Source organism: Protopterus annectens, chromosome 6.part0, assembly GCF_019279795.1.
Source record: "Protopterus annectens isolate FY-2018-M chromosome 6.part0, PAN1.0, whole genome shotgun sequence".
NCBI lineage: Eukaryota > Metazoa > Chordata > Ceratodontiformes > Protopteridae > Protopterus > Protopterus annectens.
In genome coordinates this window covers 429,257,297-429,274,952 of record NC_056737.1, presented here as the reverse complement: position 1 = coordinate 429,274,952, position 17,656 = coordinate 429,257,297, and the positions used below count along the sequence as shown (strand labels likewise).

Below are 17,656 nucleotides of genomic sequence, written 5' to 3'. Positions count from 1 at the left end.
TTTGATCTTGTAACTCTTCCATCCTTACTGGTATATAAACCCTGTGTCTTGAAAAGGTTGTGCTTGTATTTATCAGGCTGTGGATGGTATTTCATTACTGAAACTAAGCGGAAATTCCTTAAGATTCCAAGAGCAGGATAAGTTATTTCTTACACTTATTTTACTGAACTGCACTTCTGAAATGCTTATAATTGTGCTATACTGTTAATCTACTACATTTTGCACTGTTATAAAGCTTTTTTTACTTTCACTGCCTTATGTACTGTTTTATACAGTTTTAATTGTATTTTTCATTGCTAGATACTGTTTCATTACTCTAATTGCAAGTTTACTGAATTACTTAACTGTAAATTGCTTCTTCATACTGAGAGTTGTATTTTCTGTTTGTGAGTGCTCTATCCAGACTTTTCTGTGCATTTTTGATTTTTTGAGGTTTCTGTGCTGTGTACTAATCTAGTTTGTTTACAGTTAAAAGCATTCTCTAGAGTCTGCTTGCTCCTTGATCTGTTTAAAACTTTCATTTAGTAGCTACAGCTAGGAACTGTAATAGTTTTCCCACCCACCCTCTCTAGTGTTGTGGTGTTCTTATACTTGGTGGCTTTGCAGTTGCCCGCCCATACTGTATATTTGATCTGTGACACTCCTCCCAGTTTAGTGTCATTAGTTCATTCAATCTAATAGAGAACATTTGCGAAGGCCGACCCACTCATATTCTCAATCTTGAATTAACTTCTGTTCCAGCTTTCTCCATTTCCACTTTACTGAAAAAAAAATTTTACTGAAAAAAAATTCTAAGCTTACTTCCCCCCTTTCCTGTAACAAGTATTGTCCAGATACAGATTTGCCATATCCAGGACTGTTTGTAAGCTCCTGAGCCCCCCCCCCACACACACACTTAACTAGGTTAAACTATTCCTGGCACCATAAAATCTGCTCTTCAAATTTTCCCTTGCAACTAGCCAGCTTTTTAGTTTTAGCACTCAAATCTGTTTCTTTGAGCTCAGCACTTGTTCAGAACAAGTTGTAAGCACTAAATAAGCTACAAATGACTACAGCACTCAAATTTCCTCACTTGTCTAGAGGAAAACAGTTTTTAGTACTTAATAAATAAGCACCTATCCAGGCATGTCTAAAGGTCAGCTCCCGGTGTTTTCTCCTGTCTACCTGATGAATCTGGGCATCTTAGGACAATGCAGCAATTGCCTCATGTACACAGACAACCCTCTCCTCCTACCACTCAACACTATGACCTGTGAGAGATGCACTTATATAGCCAAACTGTAAGCAAAGTTCTTTTCACCGAAGACTGGACTAGATAGTCAAGAGGAGAAGGTAAACATTTGCACCACAACACACTCATCACATAGTCCCTCAAAACCTACACCACCAAAACACACACCTACATTTGCGGACGCTCTCAGCAAAAATCTGCCCAAACAACCGAGACCTCCAAAGCAGAAATGCAAGCAACCTCCACCCCCCAACACAACCCAAATGACACATAGTCCACATATTCAGTGTGCCACTCAACACTCTAGTCATAGGTAGCTCTATAGTCAGGCACACTGATGTTCCACTCACCAGGCTAAACAAGGAGAAAGTTACTGTCAGCTGCCTGTCGGGTGCCAGGATCTGCCACATAATGCACGCACTCAGGTCACTCCACAACAAGTACAAATATGACTCTGTCATTGTCTTGTTGGTGTGAATGACCTGAGACGTACCTCCCTGGACTACATGAAAAGAGACATGGAGGAGCTCTCCAATCTTGTAGCCCAGGCAGGTACGACCCTGGCCCTGAGTAGCAGCATGCCATCACCCAGAATGATACCACAGTACAAGGACAAAATGACTGATTTCAACAACTGGCTAAGCTTCTGGTGTCATTCTAAGGGAATCCACTATCTGTCTGCCTGGGATGGCATGATCGACAGACCACGCTGCTTTGCCAGAGATGGCTTGCACCTGTCACCCTTGAGATTCCGGATACTGGCAAAGGCTCTTGCCACCCCTATAGTGCCTTTTTTAGGCAAGGTTCAAATGACAAATTCACCACCATAACAGGTACAAGCAAGCAAAATCTGAGGGTAATGCTACTCAATGCTAGAAGTCTAAACCTCAAAATGCACTCACTCGACACACTCTTTAAAATGGAGAACATCAACATCTGTGTAGTGACATAGACCTGTTTCAAAGCTCCAGAGAGCACCCCTGCATTACCAGGCTATAATTCATACCACACCCTTCGGCCACCAAACCCGGATAAAAACACTAAAGGTGGAGGAGTGTCCATATTCATTAAGGATATCCACACCTCCAAGCTAGTTGCTCAGCATAATGCATCCAAGATTATCCAAGTTCCGCAATCCAGATTGTAGCTTGCTACAGACCCCCCACCATACCCCAGGATTCCCACTCCTCTTTTTTTGATACACTGGAAAATATTAAGGTACAACCCAACACCCTAATAATGGGTGATTTCAACTACCCCACCATTAACTGGGAAAACTACTCGTTTACCAAACCTTTTGCTCAATGTTTTTTTGGAATTCATCAATTCTAACACCTTGGATCAACTTATCAACACCCCCTCCAGGGGCAGCAATATCCTAGACCTTGTCATCACCAACATGGTGACTGGTGTTCCATACCAGAGGTCAGCTCCTCGTTGGTCAGATCCGACCACAAGCTAATCACCCTAGACATCCACATCCTGCTCCCACCCCCATTAGGAAAACAACCGTAAAAAATTTATCCAAAGCCAACTTGACGCTTCTTAATACAAAAGTGGTAAACCTCACTACACCCATGCATATGGACAATAGAGGTACGACTGCTGAATCCTACACAAATGCACTTTAGAAGCACTTACACGAGTGCATGGATCATGCTATCCCTAACAGAACCAAGATGCTATCCTCCAAAAAATGGAAGCCAATCTGGTGGTCTTCTGCTATAAACAAACTCTACAACAGAAGAAAGAAACTGTTGCAAAAAAGAGTAAAATCCCATGATTGAGGGAACTCCCTTGTCAGCCTCAGTAAGAAGCTGAGATCCCTCATAAAATCCTCCAACGCTAGTTATGAAAGCAAAATTGCCACTGATTCTAAAGACAACCACAAAGCATTCTATAGCTATGTCAAGAATCTCAATGGCAACACTCAGATCTGCTCTGAGTTACAGCACAATGACACTAAATATACAGAACCAACTGATATTGCCAACATCCTGGCAGATAGGTTTAGTGCTATCTTTACCCCCTCTCACCCCCTAAAGGGCCCATCTTTATACTGGAAGAATGCAAAGCTCCTGTAATCATGGCTGCCCAGGTGAAAACCTCACTCTCCAAAGCCAAGAACACAGCATCCATGGGAGCTGACAACATCCCAGGCTGCCTTCTACATGAACTACAGAATGAACTGGCACCCCACCTAGGTACCATGTTCAATCATAGCCTCACCTCCAGCTTTGTGCCCATTGAATGGTGCACCATGACAGTTATCCCACTCCACAAGGGGGGGGGCCACAACAGGCCCCGGGAACTACCGCCCCATTAGCCTGATGTGCCTGGTCTGCAAGGCCATGGAACGTATCATCATGGAACTCATAAAGAAAGACATTGGAGATCTCCAAACTCTAGACCCCACACAGTTTGGGTTTGTAAGAGGCAGATCATGTCTCCTAAACCTGATAGACTTCTTTGAAGCAGTCACCAAAGCCATAGATGAGGGTAAGGTAGTTCACACAGCCTATCTAGATCTCGCCAAGGCGTTCGACACCATCCCCCACTTTGGAATTATAAATAAACTCACTAAACTAGGTATAAATCCCTATGTCACAAGATGGGTTGCCAACTGACAGAGCCTACACTGTGAAAGTAGCAGACTCCAAACCAGACTTCAGACCAGTGACAAGTGGAGTACCACAGGGTTCAATCCTGGGTCCTCTCCTGTTTCGTATCTACTCCTCTGAGGTACAGGCTAACACAGAAGGTCTTTGGCTAACTAAATTTGCAGATGACTGCAAACTAGGAGCCATAATCGAAACCCCTAATGATGTGGACATCCTATAAAAGGGCCTCACTGAGACAGATGCCTGTTGTCAAAGCCATGGCCTCAAGCTCAATGCCAAAAAGTGCATTGCCATCCCCTTTGGTTAAACCTCTGTACCCATGAACTACCACATAGGCGGTAGTCTACTTAACACTGAAAGTGTGATAAGAGACCTTGGGACACAGGTGGACAGTAGTCTCTCCTTTGATAATCACATCACCACAGTGGTCAGGAAATCCTTCTACATGGCACACCTCATCACAAAAGGTTTCTCATCCAGAAAAAAAGAGGTCATTGTTCCCTTCTACTCATCACTCTTTAGACCCATTATAGAGTACAATGCCCCTTTTGGTATGTACCTCACACGGGGTTGCCAGACATCCCTATTTGGGCGGGACTGTCCCGAGATCAGCAGCCCGATCCCGAGTCCCACCCTGCCGGTTTAAATCCCGGCCAGCCTCCGCTTTGTTTGGTTTTTTTTTTTTTTGATTGTCCCTTATACCTGGCATACGGGCCAATCAAAAATTGCTAAACACGGAGCTTCTTGTGTTCCACATTAAACACGAGAAGCTCCGTGTTTAGCGATTTTTGATTGGCCCATATGCCGGTATATGGGCCAATCAAAAATCGCTAAACACAGAGCTACTTGTGTTGAATGCGGAACTGCAATGCATTAAACACGAGAAGCTCCGTGTTTAGTGCAGTGCTACTGTTCTTTAATGAGACATTTTTTTTTTTTTTGGTCTTTACTTGCCGTGAGAGACCTTCTTTTTTTTTTTTTTGTCCCTACCTGGGGGGCTGGAAATCTGGCAACCCAGACCTAACAAGACATCTACAACAACTGGAAAGGCCACAGAAATACCTCATAAAGAGGATTACTGGCCTCAAACAGATGCCCTACACAGACCGACTAAAAAAACTCCAGCTTTACTCCGTCGCATATCGCCTACTCAGAGGCGATCTCTGCCTAACATACAAAGCTATGTCAAACCCAGAGCTGTTGGACATGCTCCACGTAAAGAAATCCCAATCCCTCTGAGTTACATGCTCTAGGGACCTAAACCCTGTCACCACAATAAACAGAACATGCTAGAGGGATAGATTCCTGTCCCAGAGACTTCCCATACTCTGGAACAGACTACCTATCTGTCAAACAGAGCTCCTCATTGGCACTCTTCAAGAAAAATCTTGATGATTGGATGGGTAATAGGAAATTCACTCTGGGGATCACTTCTGTGGTTCTGCATGACAGGGGCACAGGAAAATAATTTTCTTGGGTAGCGAAAGCCAGGATACCTTTTTGGCTAGGCTTGTATAGGCCCTAGGGCCAATAGCCTAATACCTACCTATGAACCTATGAATGACTTGTACAAGTAAATTATTTGGCAAGATGGAACATCCTATGTAAAGGGTATTGCAGTAATCTAGCCTGAAGGAAATTAAAGTATGAACTACTACTGAGAAATTGGCTTGAGGCAAGAAGTGCCTAATCTTGATTCATAAATGGAAACAGAATGTTTTCACAACAGCAGACACTTGTTCCTGAAGTTGCATCCTACAAAGAATGATAATACCTGGATTATGCACTTTCTTCAATAAAATCAAGCCTATTTCTACTATATGCAAGGAAACTAGGAAGTTAAATTGATTTTGGAGGTGTTTAATTTCAACCGATTACATGAAGGTCAAGAATTGGTGGCTTTAAGTCCATTAGCCAGAGAATACACACTTGCCTTCTCATTTTGTGAAAGTAGAGGTAAATCTGCATGTCATATGCATAACTATGATATGCCAATTCCCTTTTCCTAATAAGATCTCTCAGTGAAAGCATATGAACCATGAACAGTAGGCTTATGATAGAACCCTGTGGTGTACCATATTTCAAGGGGTGGGATGAAAATGAACTCAACCAAGAACAGAGTTTTTTTAGAACAGCCAGAAAGGTACAAATATAAACCACTGTAAAGGCCATAGAGAAGAGACCACAGTAAGATTGTAACTGCTCGATCGAAAGGCCATTGTCAGTGATATAAAATGCTGTTGGGAGATTCTAGGGGACCAATATTGAATAGTACCAGTGGTCTCTAGCCATAAGAAGATCATTAGCTATCATTAGCTATCCAAACAAGAGCAATTCCTGTACTATGGCAAGTGCAAAATCTGGACTGAAAGGGTTCAGTGAGCCCATTAACTGTAACATGGTTCTAAAGCTGCTTAAAGACAAGCTTCTCAGTAATCTTCCTTATAAAAGGAAGGTTAGAGAGTAGGTGTTAATTGTCATGGGTATTAGGCTCTAAAGCAGGTTTCTTGACAGTTGGGATGGCAAAGGCCTCCATCAATACTGAAGAAAAAATCCCTAATCTCAAGGACATAACCTGTATCTGAAAAAATCATCATTGGTCCCAGAACATGAAGACTAGTCATGACCAACCTTGATGGGCAAGTACCCAATCCACAGGTTTTTGGTCACAAATGTGAGACAGTAGCCATGAACTCATCACAGTCAGAATATCAAACACTATTCAAGGACTTAGAACAGGATGGGCTGGCATTAAAACAGTCAAAACCATGAAGAGTCAGATTACTGACCATTCATGAGTGGAGTCCCACAGGGTTCGGTCCTGGTTCCTCTCCTGTTTGGTATCTACTTCTCTGAAGTCCAGGCCAACACAAAGGGACACTGGCTGACAAAGTTCACAGACGATTGCAAGTTGCGTGCCATAATTAACTTCCCAAGTGATGTTGATATCCTGCAGAAAGGCCTCACTGAGACCAATGACTGGTGTTAAAACCATGGCCTTAAGCTCAATGCCAAAAAATGTGTCGTCATCCCCTCTGGGAAAAACCCAGTTCCCATTAATTACCACATCGATGGTAGTCCATTGAACACAGAAGGCATTATAAGAGATCTGGGAACAGAGGTTGACAGCAACCTCTCTTTTGACCACCACATTGCCACTCTGGTCAGAAAGTCCTTCTATGTGGCACATCTCATTACTAAGGGTTTTGCATCCAGGAAGAAAGAGGTCATTATCTCCCTCTACTCTTCCCTCATTAGGCCAATCATCGAGTACAATGCCCAATTTGGCATGTACCTCACTAGACACCTGCAACAACTGGAGAGGCCACAAAAGTACCTCAGAAAGAGGATCCTAGGCCTTAAACACTTGTCCTATATGGACAGACTCAAAAAAACTCCAACTAATCTCTGTCTCATATCACCTACTTAGAGGTGATCTCTGTTTGACTTACATTAAGCCACGTATGACCCAGCTGTGTTAGAAATGCTACATCTAAAGAAATCCCAATCCCTCCGCACTACACACTCCAGAGACTTCAACCTCATTAATGCAATCAACAGAACAAGCTGGAGGGACACGTTCATAACCCAGAGGCTGCCCATGCTATGGAATAGACTTCCCATACATATCAAGCGGAGCACCTCACTGGCCATCTTCAAGAGAAATCTTGATGAGTGGATGGGAAATAGAAAATTCACCCTGGGGATCACCCCAGTGACTCTACTTGACAGAGGCACTGAGAACTTAGGTTGGGTGGTACAATGCCAGGGTATTCCTATGGGCTAGGCTTGTAAAGGCTCCAGGGCAATTAGCCTATTACACACCTATGAACCTATAAGAGTTGTCAGCACCAAAGTATCTAAAATCAAGGCTGCTGTTGTATATAACCAAAACAAATTTATTAAAACAATATCCATGGGGTCCAGTGGCACTAAAGCAGATCTAATGGCACTAAAGAAATGAGCAAAATATCTGCATTTAGTAGTGCCTATTGCCTTTCTAGTGTTAAGACAAGTTGACCTGCATAGCCCCTCCACCATACAGTAAAAAGTGACTGGTCAATATGATGCTACAGAGAGTTACTTAGACAAAAATACACCTTTGTATTAGTGATATCTGCATGGTAAGTGGTTTAATGCTCCTCTAAACCAAGATGGCCACTCCACAGACCTGCCTAACATAACTGGTGCTCAAATCTGCACCCTTTTCCATCATAGGAGATCATTGTGAACAGGATAAACATAACCTCAGAATAGAAAACCTAATGCTAAGGGCAGGAAGCTATTATAGTCCTCAAGCAATACATCAAGAGACTCATAGCCATCTACTGGGAGGAACTGAAGGATCCAAGATTCAGAGATGGAAAAAGCTACAGAGTGATACAGTTAAAACCGTAGAATAACTTCAGTTCATAATTGGGGGGGTGGGGGGGTGTAACTGATCTGTGACAGTTGCAGTCTTGTTACACATTGACCTTAAATTAGAATACTGTACCCTAAGAGTAGCCGCAGGACGAAGAGTTCCAGATACCTATTACAGATGGAAGAACAGAACCCTGGATAGTGTTTGAATATAAGAAAATAAAGGGTTCACCCAAGAAGGTAGTAATGACACTGACAATCCACCATGCCAATGCAGATGGGAGTAACCCTGTCAACTAGCCTGCATTCACCACCATTAATTATTTTGATTCTCTGGTTTCCTCAAACAACCTAAAAGCAAGCATGCTGGTTGATTGGCTACACTACATTTTCATATATCTCTCTCTCTCTATATATATATATATATATATATATGTATGTATATATATGTATATATATATATATATATATATATATAGATATATATATATATATATATATATATATATATATATGTAGAGACATACATATATATATATAGATATATATATATATATATATATATATATATATATATATATATATATATATATATATATATATATATATATATATATATATATATATATATATATATATATATATATATATATATATATATTTTATATTTATTATATTTATACTTGCCATTGTAGCCCAGGTCATGGCTGAAAGGGTCAAAAAAGACAAGTACATTCACCTGGTCCACAAATAAATAAATTAAAATGCATTCTGACCTTTTCAAGGTGTATAGTGTGTGACTCAGCAAATAAGTCAGATCAAGGCTTCCTAGTCACTCATAAAAAGAAGTAAAGAGAAGCACTTGTGTCGAGTGGATCTTTCTGATTAATAAAATGATAAAAGGTCTAACTTGTTAATTAAAAATCAAGTAATCCATTCTGTTTGCATCACTTTGAAATTCCACACAATTCGATTTTAATTAAGCTGTCAGTTTCCACAAAGATCTAACAGGCCTTATTTGGAACTGAAGTTTCTCCAGAGATCCTTGAATAAACTGGAGCTGCACAATATGTGTAACTGCGTGGACCCATACTACTTTGGCTGCTTTGTTGGTGCATTGTTGTACCTCCCACAGAAAGTGAAACTCTGCATGCTGTTTGGTGGGTAATTAGGTGTTTGGGTCATGCATGCATATCAGAGGCCCACTGGGTGTCATCTTCCATCAAGCCTTTTGCAGACCAGTTTATTTAATAGTTTGAAAGCTTGACCCAGAAAAAAATGTATACTTTATGATGTGCAATTCTGTTTCCGGAAGCATATTTGTGTGTAGTAGTACTGGCAGGGATGGCAAGTTTTTTATTATTATTATTAATAATAATAATAATAATAATAATAATAATAATAATAATAATAATAATAATGTATTCTTTGTTAAAACAGTGGGATTTTTCCCTTAGTTTTTCATCAACAGAACTATGGAATGTTGACCTCCCATCTGGTCAGTAATCAGCTGTGAGATTATGGGACCATGGTTCAGAATCTTTCCAAAGAGTTTCAGCATGGTAGTACCACACACCTTCCCCTCTCCATACTGGGAGCAAAACCTATGTTAGTATTTCCCAGTATCCTCCTTGCTTTCAAAAATGGTTTGCTAGGCTACAGGGTGTAATCAACAGATATGAAGCAGTCATTTGTAGGGATCCTACCACAGACTGTAAGTTCTGCATTGCTTACTTGTCAGGTAAGTGTGGATTTCTGGCAGTTTCTATTCAGGTAATAATACAGTGCTCTGAATAAGAAAACATGCATTGCTTATTCTGTGACTCAGACATTAAAGGTCATTCTGTGTTGTGCAGCAGTTTTAGATTTCCATTTCTGACTCTGACCTTTGCTTTATGGACTTGCAGGAATTCAACCGGGATGCGAGTGAGCTCCTGATGTGGATTGATGAAAAATATGCTATTGCCACTGATGAATCTTACCGGGATCCAACTAACATCCTCCGGAAGTTGAAACGGCATGAAGCTGTGGAAAAGGAAATGATGGCAAACCAAAGCAGAGTTGCTGAGCTAAAGAAGGTAAAGACAAACTCAGTGTAACCAAACTATATGTTTGTGTTAGCTACCCTTCATGAACTATGAATTAGAATAGATAAGACTGAACTGTTCATTAGACTAAAGGTGTCAAGAGCTTCTAAGGAGGCTGCACCTGGAAGAAAGTCCTTTAGTCTATATTCTTAATTACATCATCTCCTAATCTCTCATCTTTCATCTGCTGGCTTATTTGCAGATATTTTCAAGGAATATACACTATGCTAGGTTTTGCACTTGAGAAACAAAACTGCATGTTACTGGCCTTTCTAGGAAAAGAAGCAGCGTAACTTTTAACTCTACCCTCATTCACATTGTACACGTCTTTGACATTTCTTCCTTCCATGCCTCTTCCTTGATAACATTGTCAGCTCTTCCAATGGCATCTACTTAAGGGTTCTCTATAGTCTTGAACCTTTTCATATTAGCAGGATGGCATCTCCCTCCTTCCCATGGATTACCTCTTCCTTGAAAACCATGATGATGGAGTAAGGCAATCCCTGGTGGCTACTCCATGCTGCAGAAACACCAGCGTACTGTACATACTAAGACACTAGCAGCTGCAGTCATCTTCCATCATTTCACCCAAATACCTTTGATAGTGGAGTCAAAAAGCTACTACTTCTGGGCCAAACTTCTGCACAAAATTTCTATCGGAGATTAACCCCCCCCCCTTCATAGTGTTACTATGTTTTGCTGTTTCTTTTATGAAAACTAAACTGTCTCAAAAAAAAAAACCAACACTGCTGACATACATTCATCCTAACCTCTTGACAAAATGCATGCTTACCCGGTTTTGACATACATCTAGGCAGCAGCAGCAGCATTGAAGCTCATCACCTCCTATCACGGCTCAAATTTAACTCCATTACTATTGATAATGTCCATATCAAGTATTAACAAGCTGCAGCTCCCTCTGTGTGTCAATCCCTCACTCTCTTACTGAAAAGGTTAAATAGGTATGACCCCAGGCTATGGAAGAAAGCCATTGTACACTCCTCACCCCCCACCCACAAGTTTAATAGTTCTGTAGAGCTGAATAATTTCATGCCCAATCTTTGCTTTTCCATTTTCTAAAATACTAGAATAAATAATTTCATCAGCAGTCTTCAGTTTATGAGCACTTTTCATTGACTGGCAGACTTGCAATCTGGGTGTAGACTGCATCACTGAAATGGTGCTTCCCTGCTGGCCAACACCGAAACCCTGCAAAAGAAAAAAATAATAATAATTTTGTTCATCTCATCACTGCATTGCTTTGACATATTGAAAATGTTTTGAATTATGATTACTTGCTTTGCAGACTAGGCTTGTTAGATTTCAGTTTCCCTTCCTTATCTTAGTTCACTGCTGACAGATCCCAAGCATTAAGATAGAAGCTATTAATATCTATCCCATCTTCTTTTCCAGGATGTCCTGCAAGGATATATTCTGGAACACCTAACCATTCTTTCAAATTAATATCACATTGGTTGTGAATCAGCACACAAATTGTGATCTGTGCATCAGTAATGAAACGATACCAGTGTATATCATTTTCATTACATTCCTCCAGTCCTGATCTCCCAGCATTCTTCATAAAATATACCTCCGGCTCCATATTGGAAACAGCAGACACTCGTAGGTGTTGTTTCTAATCACTCACAACAATTCTGGTATAACAAAAAAGTCCCAAAACAAGTAATACATTTGTTTATTTGTGATTCAGGTGGAATTTAGTTATAAGTTTGATTATACCTACATGACAGTTATCCTTTCCTGGTATAAACTGGTATGTGATCTTATATAGGTCCTACAAAGAAGTTTTAATTGCAGGCCCTACATATGAAATAAGTGCTGTAATGATTTCATGTTTTCATAGTATGCTGTTGCACTCTGTAATAGACTTTGTTCTTTAACTCAACAACGTTCATCTATCACTGCAGCTTGAAACTTCAGTGAAGAAACATGTCTTATCATGCTGGTCCTGTATTTGAGCATTCTTCAGAATAGGTTCTGCCATTTGGGACCACCTCCCGACAGAAGTAAAATCCCAAGATGCACCTGAGGCCTTTAAATATGCTGTAAAATTCCATCTTCTTAAAGCAGTCAGGTAACAATACAGGCCATACCTCTCAAATGTCCAGCTTTTCACAGAATATACGGATATTTGCCTTTTCCTCATAAAATTTGGGATTTTCTGACAACCATTGAGGAGAGAAGTCACTAAATAATGACATACATCTGAGTTTCATTTATCCTTCAGAAACAAAAACTGTTATTCTGTCAACTTTCTATGTTTATAAAAGCAATATTTAAAATGTGGCCCTGATTTTGGCCCTTTGTCCTCCCATATTTTTGGCTTTGCCCAAACTGAGCACAAGTCATGACTGAAAATGGCCACTGGACTAGTCCACCTCTGTGGTGAATAAATGAATGACTGAATGAATGAATGTCCAAATTGTCCATACTTCAACATGGTTTCCTCATACCTTCTACCTTTTGCACTATACTTAACCTAAAGGGTAACTTTCTGTTGTGAACTGTCTCATCTTACACACCCTTTTATTTTTACTCTTACCATATGTCATTCTCCTCTCTGCCTTCCTCCCCCTTTACCTTGCCTCATTTTAGTTCATTACATCCTCTGTTCGTATTCTAATAACTCTCCAATCTACTTCCCTCTTTCCTTTCCTTAAGGTTTTCTCCCATTCTACCTTCTGTTTCCTTCTGCACTCCCTGCTCCTCTTCTCTGTGCATTCTCCTTTCATGTCTTAATTCACTTTACCCCCTCTATTCTTGGCTTTCTTAATCCCTCATTCCTCTCATAATCTTCTTACATCCCTTGGCCATTCCTGGCCTACCTACTTTCTACCACCCTCCTTAACTTCATATTTTCTTAATTAATATATTGTGGCTTCCATTTTGCCTCCACGTGCTGTTTATTTTCTCTTTCTCATTCCCTTAATTTTTCCTTAATATCTTGAAGCTTATTGCATAATAAACTAGAATATACCCTATGTAATATCTACAGCACTCTGATTATGCTCTGAGAATGATAAAACTAGCCTTGTTATATCCAGATTCATAAATGAGAACCTAACTAGAATATGCTTGTAGTGCATGGAGTGCAATGATTATACTGCAGTATCCAGAAAAAGACAACTCAGTTAAGCTCTTCTGTAGTGCAAGACCTGATCTTAGCAATTGTTAAGCAACCCCTGCTTCACTTGTTAAGATCTGGTATTGCACTAGGCAGTTAATTCTGCCAGTACTGACCAATAAATGATTTGTTCGGCCTGCTGTCAGAGACGGTAATGTGTCCCTAACTTTTTGAAACATAACAGAATGTCTGTCTTACTCTGTCTTTCTGACAACTCTTATTAAGTGCTTTACAGCTTTCAAAGCAGGCAAAACACTTAGTGGCTTTTTTTTCCCTGTAACTAAAAGTATATGGAGCAGATAAAGCTTTATGCACTATAAGGAATTATGATTGGGTCACTGATTATAACCCATTATTATGTATTCTCGAGATGGATGCCAACATTTACCTCTCGAGATTCACTATGAAGGTGAATCTCTTGACATCTGTTTCTCGAACACATAATAAGTTGGTTATGATTCATCAAACCAGTCATAATCCTCTATGTTATAAGCAGTTTCTTACATATAAACAGTACTGTTATAAAATTAAGTGAACCTTGCTGTCCCACTCACATGGCAGTCACATGGCAATGGTATCAAACACCAAATAACGATTTTAAAAGCTGTTAATACATCTTATATTGTCACAGAGATACCTGAAAAGATATGGACTGCACTTCAGGTCAACCACCTGCTTTATGGACCTTGAGCTTCCATACTCAGTCTTCTGTGGTGTTGTCACACAGGGGCATCTAGGACTCCATTGTTATTACACAACATTAAGGTCCACTCTTCAATCATAACCAGTTATCATTATATGTTCTTGAAATGAGTATAAAAACACTTCACCTCTTGAGCTTCAGTCTCAAGTTGAATTTATTGATCTCCAAAAACCTAGCTATGATTAATGACCTAGTCATAGCCTGTATGTTACATGCTCACCTTATTTGCCTGATTTTTTGCATTTATATTAATTGCCAAGCTTGGCTATAAATACCTTTCTTCTAGGCAGTTTGGGTTCTACAAATGCATTCATATACAATAAATCACCAATCGTAAATATAATAAGTGTGAATATACTTATCCCTATGATGCTGCAGTTTTTAAAATACATATTTCCAAAGCCACATTACATGCTAATGAGGCATTCTGCAAAAGAGGCATGTGCTGATTAGCTATGTGCTCTCCTTTGGAACTGCCTGCAGCAAGGCCTTTACACATTACCACATTGCTCGGCTGCATAAAGTAGCATTGCCACTCCTGGCCGCTCATAGTAATGGGCATTATTTATCCATTGCAGTTGATGTAAGTGCCGGAGAGTTTTATGGTCAGGTGGTGACAAAGTATGTGTGTATGTATGTGTTTGAATGGGTGTGTGTGTCTATGAGTGCGATCAGGTGGGCAGGGGGCTGTGTATGGACATGTATGGAGTGAATGTGTGACTGTGTGAATATGTGTATGTATTTTGGGGAAGCTGTCATCCTTTCACACACCCCTGGACTAAGAAGCAAAGCTTGCAACAATGGGTTAGGGGAACACTAACCACCAGGGGGAACACTAATGGCGAGGGTCAGGGGAACACTAGGACACCAGGGAGAATTCTTCATTACTGTGCCTTAATGGTACTTATACAAGATGTGGGTGGGGGGAAACACTAGGCACCAGAAATAAAAAAAATTGTTTTCAAAACATCTATCCCCTGCAGTTATTAGCCAAGGTTTTTAATAATGTTTTTAATATAATATGAATTTGGTATCATATGTTAAGAAAATCCTTTGTCACTAGCTGTGCATTTTTTCAAGCCTGTAACTGAATGCTTGTGCTCTCTCTACATCGCTGACCTCTGCTCATATTTTGTAATTATATTATGAGTGCAGCCTTGTATTTGAAATCTAATAAAAAGGGCATCAGCCTCCTTTTCAAAATTTACAGGGTCACTACACATTCTGATAAGTCTAAAGACCGTGACTTAGGTATTTGTTTGGGAAATTATGTCTTGGATACCAACTTGCCACACATAAAAGGGAGTTTCTGCAGAAAGGTTTTCTGATGTAGTGTTAATAGTACCATCTACTGACTTTGTGACCAATACATCAAAACATTCCATAACAAAACAACAATAATAGTGAAGTGTCATCATTGAATGTCAACCAACAATCATCCAAATAATGGAACCATGCACTGACATATGTTATGAACTTATTCATTTCCACATTCCATATGCTTAGCTCCTCAAAATGCTTCATTAATATATCAGTGTAAATCAAGGCAAAACTGGACATCATGGCTATAGCACTGGTCTGTAACATTCTCTGTTAGAACATGGTGTAAAAATGAAAGCAAAAACATTAAATTCAGGATTATATAGACCAGACCTGTGTAAATATTCAGCTGCAGCCATGCTTCTCCTGTGGGTGATGCTGGCATATAAAGACCTAATGTCTAGTATAACCATAAGAGATGAGGTGGTAAATCTACTTGTATTCATGACATTAAGAAAATGTGTAACGGCCTTCAGTCTAACAGGTGTAAGGTCTACAAGGGGTTTTAAGTATAGTTACAAAAATGCAGAAACTGGTTTGGTAAGGAAACCCTTATCAGAGACTATTGCTCGATCAGGTGCAGGTAGATGACTTATGAATTTTGGGGGAAGGGAAAGAAGTTGGTGTTGGGGATCATCCTCAACTAAATGGTATTTGGTTTTCAGTAATAATGTCTTGGAGAGCAGCCGCAGAAATAAAATCATCTGACTGTTTTGTGAATAAAGGTGTAGGATCCAAATTCAACAGTAAATAGATGTGTCCATCCCGCAAATGAGTTTCACCCTCTCTTACATAATACTGTGTGCTCCAGATAACCACAGCACCACTCTTGTCACCATTTGTGATGACAAGTTCATCATTATTGGTCAAATCATGTACAGCTCTATATTCCAAAACAGTTATATTGTGTGAGATGTTTTTTTAAATATCACATCTTATTTATTATTGCTATCTCTAAAAATAGACTGTTCAAACATTTGGACGTGAGAGGGTAGAAAGGTAGATTAAAATCCAAATTCCTAAAAGGAAAAGAATATACCTGTTTTCACCCAGAATATGTCTGTGGGCGACAAACCAATACTTCATTTTTAAATTACAACAAAATGCCATTAAATCTAATATAATTTCTAGAAAGATTATATATTGATAAGCCTTTATTCAATAGTGAAATCTGATCAAAAGAAAAACATTGATTAGGGAGGTTAACAACCAAGTCATTATTTTGAGTTATTTCATCATGTTTTTGAAAAGGTTCAGCATTCTTTGTTTTGCTTGTATGCTTTCTGCCATCACGTCAATTTGGCAGTGGTTGCTGTCCCTTTAATTTGAATCATTTGTTTACTAATAAAATTTCCAGAGACTCAGGGTCCATTTCAATGCTAGATAAATCAGTTACAGTCTCATAGCCCAGGATTGAGCAGTTGACTGAGTCATATCATTTGTGTTTGCATGCCCTTTTGCCTTTACAGTAGAATAATTTTTGCATCTTACAAAATGCACACTACATTTCTGCTTTTTCCAAATAAATACTTTATCCCTTTCACAATCACCCTTGTCCCTCTTGAACCTTCTAATTTTTCAAAGCTACAAATCAACATCTAATGTTTACATATAGGTTCATAGGTTCATAGGCTGGTACTAGGCTATCGGCCCTAGGGCCTATACAAGCCTAGCCATAACAATTCCCTGGCTATTTCTTCCCACGATATTTACTTCCCTGGACCCCTGTCTAGCAAGGTGACTGACGTGATCCCCGGGGTGAATTTCCTATCTCCCATCCAATCATCAAGGTTCCTTTTGAAGAGGGCCAAAGAGATGCTCTGCTTGGCATGTACGGGCAGTCTATTCCAGAGTCTGGGGAGTCTCTGGGTCAGGAACCTATCCCTCCAGCATGTTTTGTTCATTGTGATGACAAGGTTTAGATCCCTGGAGCATGTGGCTCTGAGGGATTGGGATTTCTTTAAGTGTAGCATGTCCAACAGCTCTGGGTTTGACATGGCCTTGTATGCTAAGCAGTGATCGCCTCTGAGTAGACGATATGCAACAGAGTATAGATGGAGTTTTTTTAGATGGTCAGCATAGGACATCTGCTTTAGGCCTGTGATTCTTTTAGTGAGGTATTTCTGCGGTCTTTCCAGTTGTTGCAGATGTCTTGAGAGGTACATACCAAACGGGGCGTTGTATTCT

The 17,656-nt window shown here is 39.9% G+C and overlaps 1 protein-coding gene across 1 annotated transcript in view; it reads left to right on the top strand.

The window, feature by feature from the left end:
- SPTBN5 (spectrin beta, non-erythrocytic 5) overlaps window positions 1-17,656 on the top strand; it is a 1,783,454-nt gene that overhangs the window by 576,555 nt on the left and 1,189,243 nt on the right. The window contains exon 22 of the mRNA XM_044073536.1: window positions 10,122-10,292. Within this exon, the coding sequence (XP_043929471.1) occupies window positions 10,122-10,292 (171 nt within the window). The remainder of the gene's footprint in view (window positions 1-10,121; window positions 10,293-17,656) is intronic.